This window comes from Oncorhynchus clarkii, chromosome 27 (assembly GCF_045791955.1).
Source record: "Oncorhynchus clarkii lewisi isolate Uvic-CL-2024 chromosome 27, UVic_Ocla_1.0, whole genome shotgun sequence".
In the NCBI taxonomy this organism is placed as follows: Eukaryota; Metazoa; Chordata; class Actinopteri; order Salmoniformes; family Salmonidae; genus Oncorhynchus; species Oncorhynchus clarkii.
Window position 1 is genome coordinate 11,436,772 of NC_092173.1, and position 12,287 is coordinate 11,449,058.

The 12,287-nt window shown below is 45.7% G+C and overlaps 1 protein-coding gene and 1 pseudogene across 1 annotated transcript; one reads left to right on the forward strand and one right to left on the reverse strand.

Moving 5' to 3' along the window:
- Positions 1 to 670: 670 nt before the first annotated feature.
- Positions 671 to 3,584, reverse strand: LOC139385411 (bifunctional polynucleotide phosphatase/kinase-like; annotated as a pseudogene).
- A 2,773-nt stretch (positions 3,585 to 6,357) lies between these two features.
- On the forward strand, positions 6,358 to 12,173 carry LOC139385816 (TRPM8 channel-associated factor homolog). Its single transcript, XM_071131063.1, has 8 exons — positions 6,358 to 6,458; positions 6,668 to 7,320; positions 7,597 to 8,588; positions 8,858 to 8,952; positions 9,088 to 9,301; positions 10,281 to 10,517; positions 11,003 to 11,340; positions 11,552 to 12,173. Exons 2-8 carry the CDS (start codon positions 6,692 to 6,694, stop codon positions 11,792 to 11,794), a joined length of 2,748 nt encoding a protein of 915 aa, XP_070987164.1. The 5' UTR covers positions 6,358 to 6,458; positions 6,668 to 6,691; the 3' UTR covers positions 11,795 to 12,173.
- Positions 12,174 to 12,287: the final 114 nt, after the last annotated feature.

Sequence of the window (12,287 nt, forward strand, 5' to 3'; positions counted from 1 at the left end):
AAGACATATTTGGTATATTAGTGTGCTCTGATCCTTTCAACCCAATGTGGAGGCCAGTGAATCCCTACTTTGAGAATGTGATGCTGTGAAGTCCCTTGATAATATCCAATGTCACTTACTTGTGACTGTGGAAGATCATGCCATTGACTGAGGTGCTTAGCGGTGAGGGGGCCATCTCACGGAACTGTAAAGCACAGGAAGAGCCCAATAATGAACAACACTATGCATCAGGGCGGCACCTCAGAGCCTATATTGAACTGGGTGTCTCCCATGGCCTGTACTTTATAAGGTTTAAGAAGTGGACATTGAACCAGATGGTTGTAGTTTAAGTTCCAGATTGGGCTATACTGTGTGGGCGATCAGGTCCCAAGTTCACATTACCTTCTACTCTACTAGAATGAATCATGTGGTCTGGTATACGCAGTTCCGTAGATGGAGAGAGGAGACCTACTCTGTTGTTGTGCTTGGCCTGCTCCAGGGAGGCAGAGAAGTTGAAGCAGCAACAGGACACGCCCAAACTCTGGCTGACGGCATCATACCTGGAGGGTTAGGTTCATGGATGTAGCAGATTTACCACCATCTGCTATGTACGTGGTTTAGGTTGTTCATGAATTACAAACCAAAAGTGCTCCACACACTAGTAGGAGCACAGAGGCAGGTGTTATTGGTGTTATCCTCCACCACGCTGCGGCCCTCCATCAGAGCCCTTCTCACAAAGGTGCTCCCACATCCCCATCACTGACTTCCTGTACATCCCAGAACCAGACACCACAAAGACATGAGACACACACCGTTTGAGGTGTCAACATCTGAATTACACATGATACAACACGGACAAACACATAAATACAACACAGTGTATCTGCTTCCAAGCTTCATTTTTGTGTTTAAATGTTTCTTGACTAACCTGTACGGGGAACTGTAATGTCTTCAGAATGGTCTCCACTTTAGACTTGAAATCCTCAGGTTTCAGTTTCCCCATAGAGATACCCATCTGAATGGTGACGAACAGAACCTGGGAGGGGCAACAGGGACATTGTTAGCTATTCATCTAGACACAAATGACCATTAAAAGGATGCATAACACCATGCCCAAACTGGACGCGTGTGTACATCCACATGCACAAACGTGCGCAAATTGATTTTGTCCCCCAACACCAAACGCGATCACGACACACAGGTTGAAATTTCAAAACAAACTCAGAACCAATTATATTAATTTGGGGACAGGTCGAAAAGCATTAAACATTGATGGCAATTTAGCTAGCTTGCAGTTGCTAGCTAATTTGTCCTGGGATATAAACATTGGCTTGTTATTTTACCTGAAATGCACAAGGTCCTCAACTCTGACAATTAATCGACACATAAAAAGGTCAACCGTATCGTTTCTAGTCATCTCTCCTCCTTCCAGGCTTTTTCTGCTTTGGACTTTATATGGCGATCGGCATCAAACTTTCATAATAAGGTGTATTACTACAACCGACTGACCGACCTCAGTTCATCTTTCAATCACCCACGTGGGTATAACCAATGAGGAGATGGCACGTGGGTATCTGCTTCTATAAACCAATGAGGATATAGGAGAGGCAGGACTTGCACCGCGTTCAGCGTCATAAATAGAACTGACTTCTATTTTAGTGCTTGGCAACGCAGACGCTCGTTGGCGCGCACGAGCAGTATGGGTGCAATGATTGAATAACATGTATGTGTACATTTATTTTGCAACGCGAGCGGTGTGGTCAGCATGTAAGAAGCAGGTCTCATAAAACAGCTTTGCAGTGTCCGTGCTTGACAATACATTTATGTTTGCCACTACCTTGTAGCCTTTATTTAATAAGCTGGCCTGTCTGGGCTGGATCTCAGGAAAGAGAATCCTGTGAAGGAGATAAGAGAACAAATAAAGGGAAGGAAAAGTCAACAGACGAAGAAGAGGGATGAGGAGAGAGCGATAGACCAAGCAAAGGGAGAGGAGGTCGTATGCAAAGCCAGGACTTGACAGAACAGAAGAATGTCTGGGCCAAGAAGAAAGATGGGTCGGCTTTAAAAATAAATTACTAAAAGTAATTGTGTTTGTACTGCTTGGTTGGTCCAAAGTGCTCAAATGTAGGCCTACAAAATGTTATCCTTGGATGGACAATAAAGAAAGCATCTCATTCAAACATAACAAAGATTAATTGGCTTGAATCAAATATTTAGTTGTACAGAGTTACCTCTAACCTTGGTGCTTCCAGTGATGCCAGCAGCTGTGTAGAGCATGAGGTTTCCAATCTGTTGCCAGTGGCTTTGAGAATATGCTGAGGCTGATGCTTGCTGCTGGAAACCATCTCTGATGGCCCCTGAAGCCCTCACTGATATCTCTTGGAGCTGTCAGAGCTTCTCCACAGCAAGCTTCTCAGCCTCATCCTCGCCCCCACTGTCTGAGCCCTCAGTCCTCCGACGCTTCTCCCGCGGGTCCTTCTAGGAACTGCGTGGCCTCTTGGATGCCTGCATCAAAAACAAAAATGCAATCATGGTATGGTCAAATAAAACTTAAAGTAAATTGAGGTTGGCATTGTGAAAACATGGTGTATTTTGAACAGTTGAAGTGATACGTTCAGTCCTCATGGTTACTCAAAATATTGCTAGACAAATTAAAATGCATGCCATTTTCTCCTTTAAAGATAAACGTGTTCTCATACCTTCTCGGGAGAGGAAGCAAAAAAGTATTGGATACTGCGTTTGAGACCTGTGCTCTGAAACTCTGTAGTTCATTCCTCCTTTTGTCTTATCCAACACTTTTAACCTTTCTACAGCCTTCTCCTTCTGGGCAGGGGATGAGGAGGTTTCGTTGGAAGTAGAGAACTACACTCTGAAGGGGTGGCTCTGGTTGACCAGGTAGAGGGTGCTGTCATGGGTCAGTCGGCCAGACTTGCCTCTACCAAGACTCTCGCTGCCCAAGGAAGGAGTTTGGACCAAGCCGAAGAGGAAAACTATTGTTACTTTGACAGCAATTACAGACAGGTTAAGCAGTAGTGTTGAGTGTTTAACTAAGATTAGAGTGTTGGCCTCATCAACAGGCACAATGTAATAATTTCATACCTGTGTTACAAGTACCTCCTTGTCTGCATAACAGGCCACCAGCTTCGCTAGAAGGAATATGAAACATTTTATATAGTTATGCAGTTTAGATAGCCGGTTTGAGTAATCCCACTAGACAGCCATTTAAAATTATGCGACAGAAATATGCATCCCAATAATCTGTCCTTTCTCCTGAAGCCTACACTCATTCACTACTCTTCTCACATTTAAAAGCTTTGCATTGGTGTAAGCAAGGGCTAGAGGAAGTTTCCATATACCATTCCTTTAAAAATCCATGAAGGAAAGTGAACAAGTGCGCACTCCTTGGGAGGAAATATAAATAATCCGAACATAGCCATTGATACCTATTGGTATCTAACGTTAACTAGCTAGTCCTTTTACCCTGGTTTCGGGAGCACATCTTGCCAACAACTCCAGTCTCTGGACCACGACCTAAGATCACGGCTCGGGCCATCGGCTAGTGGGACACAAACTCCGGATGCACTGACTACTGTGCACTGCTGCATCTGCAAAGACAAGAGACAGTAGTGAACAACAAATAACGTAAGGGTGTCCGTAACATGTCATTTTAAAATGGCTGTAACGTGAATTAACCATGCCAAATTTGACTTAAATCAAGAGCGATTATAACTAATGTAGCGTTATAAATTAAACGCTAGCTACTAGCTAGCCATGTATGCATGTAGTCATGCATGGGCCAAAGCCAAGCTTTGCGTGGTGAATACATCCACATCGGTCATTCAAAAGTGTACTCGTTATTTTCAGTTCACAACTACACAAGAGGAAGTATGGAATATTGTAGAGAAATAAGCAGAACACTTTAAAAGGTGGCACTTGCCAACTTTAATTGGTTTGTCACAAAAACACTTTCGTTTAGAAACATCCTTCTCATATATGGTTCCGAACCTAGTGGGCTTGTTTTTCCCATGTTTTATCACTGCCAGCATACCCTCTATTCGTTTTCCTCAATAAGACTGCTCGCATGGGTGGAGTCAGTCTCAGAAGTGCTATTAGAATACCTGCCTGCCGAAAAACCGGTTTGTCGAAACAGACATCTGACTAGCCGAGGTTTACCCAATTCAAAGACGCTAACTGCTTTAGCACATATTGACATAGTATCTTCTAATCGGGACTGCTTTAGCACATATTGACATAGTGTCTTCTGTTGAACAAAGGGTACATTAAATTACTGCACTCCTTAATATGGTTAGTGTTCCCACAAGGCCCTATCTCCATGTTACATCGCCTGTTTACAGAAGACATAGGCTGCCATCTGTGCTAATTAGCTATCTAGCTCGCTCTGAACACCTGTGCATAAATCAAGCGAAACTTGGGAGGAAGTGTAGTTCGACAATTAGAGGCACACAGCTCGCAGATCTGTGCAACACTTACTGTAGGAGTTTATATTTTTTTTCATTAACTGCTGAAAACCCTAACGTTACATGCGGAGAAGGGTTTTCAAGAGATAGTTCAGGTTAATGTAGTTCGTTTGGCAATTCCATACTAATGGAATTAAAATGATACTCCGATTTTCACTTTATGTATAAAAAAAAAAGTTTAACAAACCACACAATTATATGCACAATGAGTACTTTGAACAATTTCCACCAAATATTTGACAAAAAAAAAAAAAAAAAAATACAGGAAGAAATGTGCAGATACAAAGCTTACATCTGCAGTTTTTCCAGTAAAGGTGTTTTGTTTGTTAAAAGTACTCATTGTGCATAGAGTTGTATGTTTTGTTAACTTACTCAACCCCAATAAGTATGAGGGTAGAGGGTAGTGAGGTCTGCACAACGCATCACCGGGGGCAAACTACCTGCCCTCCAGGACACCTACACCACCCGATGTTACAGGAAGGCCATAAAGATCATCAAGGACATCAACCACCCGAGCCACTGCCTGTTCACCCCGCTATCATCCAGAAGGCGAGGTCAGTACAGGTGCATCAAAGCTGGGACCGAGAGACTGAAAAACAGCTTCTATCTCAAGGCCATCAGACTGTTAAACAGCCACCACTAACATTGAGTGGCTGCTGCCAACACACTGACACTGTCACTGACTCAACTCCAGCCACTTTAATAATGGGAATTGATAGGAAATGATGTAAATATATCACTAGCCACTTTAAACAATGCTACCTTATATAATGTTACTTACCCTACATTATTCATCTCATATGCATACGTATATACTGTACTCTATTTCATCGACTGCATCCTTATGTAATACATGTATCACTAGCCACTTTAACTATGCCACTTTGTTTACATACTCACCTCATGTATATACTGTACTCGATACCATCTACTGTATCCTGCCTATGCTGCTCTGTACCATCACTCATTCATATATCCTTATGTACATATTCTTTATCCCCTTACACTGTGTATAAGACAGTAGTTTTGGAATTGTTAGTTAGATTACTTGTTGGTTATTACTGCATTGTCGGAACTAGATGCACAAGCATTTCGCTACACTCGCATTAACATCTGCTAACCATGTGTATGTGACAAATAAAATTTGATTTGATTTGACAATAGGAAAAAAATCTATGTACAGCGTGTGCAAATGAGGTAAGATTAGGGAGGTAAGGCAATAAATAGGCCGAAGTGGCGAAGTAATTACAATTTAGAAAATAAACACTGGAGTGATAGATGTGCAGAGGATGAATGTGCAAGTAGAAATACTTGGGTGCAAAGGAGCAAAAATAAATAAATAACAATATGGGGATGAGGTAGTTGGCTGGGCTATTTACAGATGGGCTATGTACAGGTGCAGTGATCTGTGAGCTGCTCTGATAGTTGATGCTTAAAGTTAGTGAGGGAGAAGGGGCAGGGCAGGGCAATGCATCAGAGATTAAAAATACATACTGGAAATACAAGCCGACAGAGCCAAACCGGTGCCCCAAAAAGTCAGGTTAATAATACTTTCCTGTGGACATCTTATCTTCACTTCCTATCATCAAAAGGACCAACACCACGGACAACTGGTAAAGTCAGTTTAAATATCATTGTATTCATCATTCTGGCTTCTTTTTTAGGGCGACTTAGTTTCAGTCTGATGTATTAGGCAACCCTTCTGGTAATTGGCTGACTCCACCCATGTGAGCACACTGTATTCATACAGACTCACTGTTGACAGATGCCTGCCTTTCCCCTGCCCTGTCTGCTCAGGTCACAGTGGCCAGTCATTGGCCACACACATGTCCCGCCCTGCTCCTTTAACTTGTTTTGCTGATGTGATGATCTCTTTCTTCCCTTCATTCAGACTGTGCCCCAGGTATGCTCAGTAGAATGTAACACAGCTTGCTGCTCTGCTTGCTCTGAACTTTTTGGCTTGACCCTGATCTTCAGCTGTTGGTTTTCCTTTGTTTCTAGGTAGGTTTTACAGATGCCGTTGTTTGTTCTGAACTATTTATGATGCTTTTGTTGTAGAGATTACCGCAGAGTAAAATTCAGAAACTTGTTTAATTTCCTAGCAACAGTTTGAAAAGAGTTGTACATGGACTGGATTGTCAACCTCCAGTACTTATACTGTTTTAAACATATCTGTCATTTAAAATCATTTTTTTCTCCACCACCAATAGGATCGTCAGCCCACAGACTAAGCCATGACCCAAAGCAGCATGTTACGTGAGGAGGCCTACACTGCCGTGATGAGGGGGGTCAAGGAGCTGGACCTCAACGGGCCAAACATACCCAGCGACTTAGTACTGATCGGCGACCAAGCCTTCCCACTGGCCATGAACGCCTGTGGCCAGGTCCTGATGGCTGCCTCATTCTACGGCCGAGGCCGGGTGGTGGTGCTGGGTCACGAGGGTTACCTCACTGCCTTTCCTGCCCTGGTGGAGAATGCGCTGACCTGGCTGACAGGCTCGTCCTGTGACAGCACGACCGTGGGCGTCCACCAGAGCTGTAAGGCCGTGGCCGACAATCTGAGCTACTCCAGCCTCCAACCCAAGGTAGGGGGCTTCTGCGAGGGCCTGGGAGTGTATGTGACAGATGCGTACTGCGTGGGCCCAGAGGTGAAGGAGCTGGTAGAGTTCCTGAAGGCGGGAGGTGGGCTGCTGATGGCTGGCCAGGCGTGTAGCTGGGCCGAGGGACCCAAACAGAACACCCTGCTGGGTTTCCCTGGGAACAAGGTGTCCAGCGTGGCTGGCATCTACTTCTCGGAGAACCCTGGGGAGCTGGGTACTCTCCCTGTGCCTCCACAGATCCCTTCCAGCTGGCTGGCTGTGGCGTAAGTATTTGGCACTTCATAGAGAGAAGAGAAAAAGGCGGTGGCATATTAATATAGAGATAATGTAGTAAAACGGAAATGTATACATGGTGGTATTTTCTGCCTCAAATCACCACCTCCTATAACCAGGTGTAAAAAAAAAAACAAGAAAGCGGAGTTTATTTAACTCCAGAAATCACCTGGTTAAATAAATGTTTAATCAATTGTTTATTTGAGCTATTTTTATGTCTTAAGTTGTCAAATCATACCTACACTTTCACTCTCTTCTTTCGCTAGGATGAGCATGGACTTCAAGGATGACCTGGAGTTCCTGCTGGAGGGCGTGACTGAGTTTGATATCCAGGGCGGGGCTATTTGCTCAGAGGTGCTGGTACACGGCCCTCTGGCATTCCCCATTGGCACCACAAAGGACGGCAGGGCCTTTCTGGCCGGGGCATACTACGGTCAGGGCCGAGTCATCGTGGTCACCCACGAGGGATACTTGGGCCGAGAGCAGATGTCCCCCTTCATGCTCAATGCCGTGCGCTGGTTAGATCAGGGTCGTAACGCCTTGGTAGGTGTCCTGCCCCAGCTCGGCGCCGCCCACACCCTGCTGAGCAAGTCTGGCCTGCGCTGTGAGAAGAGCGGCTTCAGGAAGGAGCTCAGCGTCTATGTCTGCACCTCCTACAGCGACGCTCAGGCCGACGAAATCCAGGACTTTGTGGCCGAGGGCGGGGGCCTACTGATCGGGGGCCACGCCTGGTACTGGGCCCAGGCCAACCCGGGCCACAAAGCCATGACAGGGTACGCAGGCAACCGCATCCTCAACAAGATGGGCCTCAGCCTGTTGGGGAACACTCTGGATGCAGGCTGCTACAAGGCCCCAGTCCCGGGTCAGACCTGCTCTGAGGGCTTCCACTTCCGCCACCTGCTGCGCCGCTTTGCCGGTCACGTGACCCAGGGCGAGGCGCTGACGGAGCATGAGGAGGCCGGTCTGAAGAAGCTCGGCGGCGACTGTGCCAATTACCTGCACATGCGGGCGCACGATTGTGCCTCGTACACCTCGGTGGTGGCCATGCTCACTGACGTGCTGAAGGAGGCGGGCATCCCCCAGGTGTGCCACAGCTGTCCGGTGATAAGCGCCAAGGACCACCTGCTGCTCAGTGTAGGCGCGGAGGTGTACAAGGTGTGCCAGGACCCAGACGCCCTACTGCCTTACCTGATCAAGGACCAGCCCATGATGCCTGCCTTGTCCAATGCCAGGGTTAGGATCAACTGTAATACAGCAGGTTAGTTGTCTCTCATTCTCTCTTATGGGACATGAGCTCTAAAATGGAGGATCATGGGTCTAATGGAGATGGTTTAGTCTTGGGAACCAATATGAAACACACCAGGAGTAATGGCTTAGCTAAAACGGGTGCGAAAAAATACTTTTCACAATAGCTACTCTGCTTATATGCAAGTTCATTGGTTAGCGTGGTAATACGTGTTTCTAACCTTACTCTCACTATTGTATTCTGTTGTGTTTGAATATAACCACTACTGAACATTGTCTTAGGCGGAGAGGAGTGGCTCAGCACTGGTCTGTTCCTTTCCCCTGGGATGAGGACGTACATGGCCATGCCACCACAACTCGTCAACCAGGGCTGGAAGGTATCCAATACTGCTATTTGTTTTGTCTTATAATTATAAATTCTATTGAATCAAATAATGTTTTATTTGTTTTGAGATCAAGCCCTCAAGAACTTTGTGAATTGATTGATTGACTGATGCCCCTGTTACCATCAGGTCCAGATAGGCTGTCAGACTGACAACATTGGGAATTCGAACGAGCTGAAGCGAGCGCCAGTGGTTCATGAGCGCTTCCCCATAGACTCAGAGATGATGCAGGTGTGGAACCTGTGGGGCGGTCTCCTCTATCTCATCGCCCCTCCTAAGACCCAGGTGGAGGGGGTGGAGGTCATTATTCAGGGGGCTGTGCCGGCCCCCTACTACAAGACTGGTAAGTGGGTGGGAGAGGTGGGAGTCTATGATGCATTTTACACTTTGGTCTTATAATGCATCCAAGTGATGTATTATAAGGGTGTTACAACTATGAGTTGATATAACCCATGAGTTGTTATGATCACTTATAGCAAGTGTTATAATGCACTATAAGTGTGCCATTTATTATATGTGTGTGCCTCATAGAAAGTTTCACAGAGAGGGTATTTCAATGAGACTAACCTGGATAAATACCATGTGAATAAAAGATACATACACAATAAAGAGAACAAAGTCCATTACTCCATCCAGCCCCCCCATTTACTCATTTACAATATATCTGTCTGGGAACCTTTTCACTTCATCCAGGCAGAATATTTCATATTTTTTAACCTCTTTTTGTACCCAATTTCTTGTAAATGAATCAAATCTTTATTCATTTCTCGGAGTTGTATTCATGTATTCTGATCTGCTATTCATGTATTCCTAATACATAATTGAGTTGCTTCCTGTTCGCTGTTGCCATTTAGAATGTACAATGATGAAGGCTGCCACAGATTAAAAGGGGAAATGACACAGCCTTTGTTCTGTATGAAACATCTGTAGAATACAGAGATGAACTAAGCTGAGAACAGCTATGCTCTCAGATAGACTGTGTCATTGCAGCTGTGTTACTAAAACTGAAGCTGAATCCCTGCTGTTATGAGAATGGATTTGCAATGTGCTACTTACTCATCATTGTGGTAGGAAATCACACTGTCCCAAAGATGTGTCTGGTAATAGTCATCATGAAGGCCATTTAATGTATGTTGTTCACCTATGCTAGGCTTATCTGTTACCTCTAATTGGCATACCAAGCTGAGATGAGATTGATTGACTGATCATGAAGACACACACAGCACCTCACTAAACCTCACTCATAACACCTCATTAAAATGATCAATTCTGTCAAATGGTCCTGTATTTTCCTCCAACCCTTGCCTCTCTCCTGTCTCTAGGGGTGACCACGCCTGCAGACTGGGCAGTTCTGCGGACTGCCCCGTCCCCCTGGGCAGAGATGGAGTTTGAGAACATCATCCTGACCGTCCACTCCGACGTGGTCCGAGGTCTGGATCGGCCTGACCTGGTGGCAGCTCTCTGGGATGACATCATGAGGGGAATAGCTGACCTGGCTGCCGTCCCCGCCAAGTTCCCCCGCAAGGAGCGCTTCGTGGCCGACGTCCAGATTTCCCATGGTCAGCGTCTGTCCCTCTTATTTCTTAGCATGGACAAACAGTCTTGACTGGAATTGACTATGGTAGGGAACCAGGGATTGTGTCATTGCTGGATATGAACAGGAAAAAGAGAGATTATCTGAAAAGACATATCCCCCCCAAAAAATGTATATGTATTTTGAGTCAGGTAGGACAGTACCGATACAGTTTCTAAGTGAGTAAGTTGTTGTGCTGTAGAAAATGTGTTGTATGCAAGTAACCTACACTCTTAGGAGAAAAACATATTTCTTTGGCTGTCCCCATAGGGTTCCAGGTAGAACCCTTTTTGCTTCCATGTAGAACCCTTTCCACAGAGCTACGTGGAACCAAAAAGTATTCTCCCATGGGGACAGACACAGAACCCGTTTGAGAACCCGTGTATAGCAGTGGGCTGCACAACCTCTGCCCTGTTAGTATCCAGACATTAATTAGACCATCTCCTTCCTCTCTCCCTTCCCCCCCTACAGGCTTCATGCATGCAGGCTACCCTATCATGATACAATCCTCCTCCGCCCCAAACCTGGTGAACCCTGTGGCAGCCCGCAGCTCGGGCCTGTGGGGAGCCATCCACGAGCTGGGTCACAACCAGCAGAGAGGAGTCTGGGAGTTCCCCTCGCACACCACTGAGTGCACGTGTAACCTCTGGTCAGTGTACGTGCACGAGGAGGTGTTGGGGGTGAAACGGGATCAGGCCCACCCCAACATGGCGCTGGCCAACCGACAGAGCCGTGCCGAGGGGTACGCTAAAGGGGGCAGGAATCTGGCCAGCTGGGACATGTGGGTGGCACTGGAGACCTACATGCAGGTGACATGAGATTGTAGTGACGTATACTGTATAGTACGCCCTGCTGCAGAGTATGTTGTGTACAAACCCTACAATTAGTGCTTGTGAAAAGGCATGTGTAGTTAGACAGGAAAGCATAGATGCAACAGTAAAACATCTAAAAAATGTTTTTACTTTATCTAGGGTTGAGTTTGTGTAAACAGTTTCTCTTCGTTGTCCTCCTTCCCACCAGCTCCAGGACCAGTTTGGCTGGGACGCCTTCAAGAAGGTGTTTGCTGCCTACCATACCATGCAGAACGTGCCCAAAGACAACCAGGGAAAGATGAACCTGTATGCTGAGACCTTCTCCCTGGCGGTCGAGAGGAACCTGGCTCCTTTCTTCAAGGCCTGGGGCTGGCCCATTGAGCCCGCTACAGAGGAAAAGCTCTCTAACATGCCGGTGTGGAGCGACCACCCTATGGCCCAGTATGGCTGACCTATAGGGGAGGTCACCCCCTTAAATTGGGGGTCAGAGGTCACAGGTCAGGGATTGCTGGTGAAGGGTAGGTACCGTCTGGTGACGGGTTAAGGTAAAAGAGTGTTGATTAGGACTTTGCTGGCCTGGTGTAGAAATGCTACTGCAACAATCATGGTTGCGTCTGTTGTGCAAAGAAATAAATAATTATAACAGTTTTTGAAGTCATCACAAAGGGCTGGCTGAGGAGATTGGGTCTATTGTTGGCTATAAATGCAATTGTATATTCTAGTGCACTTCAGAAGAGTCCGCGCAAGTGCCTTATTCATCATAAGTCAGATGTTTTACAGGGTCTATTTCATTCCAAATGTAGTTATGTGCCCAATAAAGCACCTTATTCTGAAATCGCATATGTTTTTGATACTGTATACAAAGCTATAGAAGTGTACCACTTGTTACTTAATTTGTATTATTATATTATTCTCACTTATTCCTAGAAAGCACATGCAGTGGG

Coding starts and splice junctions, on each gene's coding strand:
- LOC139385816 (XM_071131063.1), top strand. CDS start 6,692: ATGACCCAAAGCAGCATGTTACGTGAGGAGGCCTACACTGCCGTGATG. Junction 7,321..7,596: donor TCCAGCTGGCTGGCTGTGGC/GTAAGTATTTGG, acceptor TTCTTTCGCTAG/GATGAGCATGGACTTCAAGG. Junction 10,518..11,002: donor CGACGTCCAGATTTCCCATG/GTCAGCGTCTGT, acceptor CCCCCCCTACAG/GCTTCATGCATGCAGGCTAC.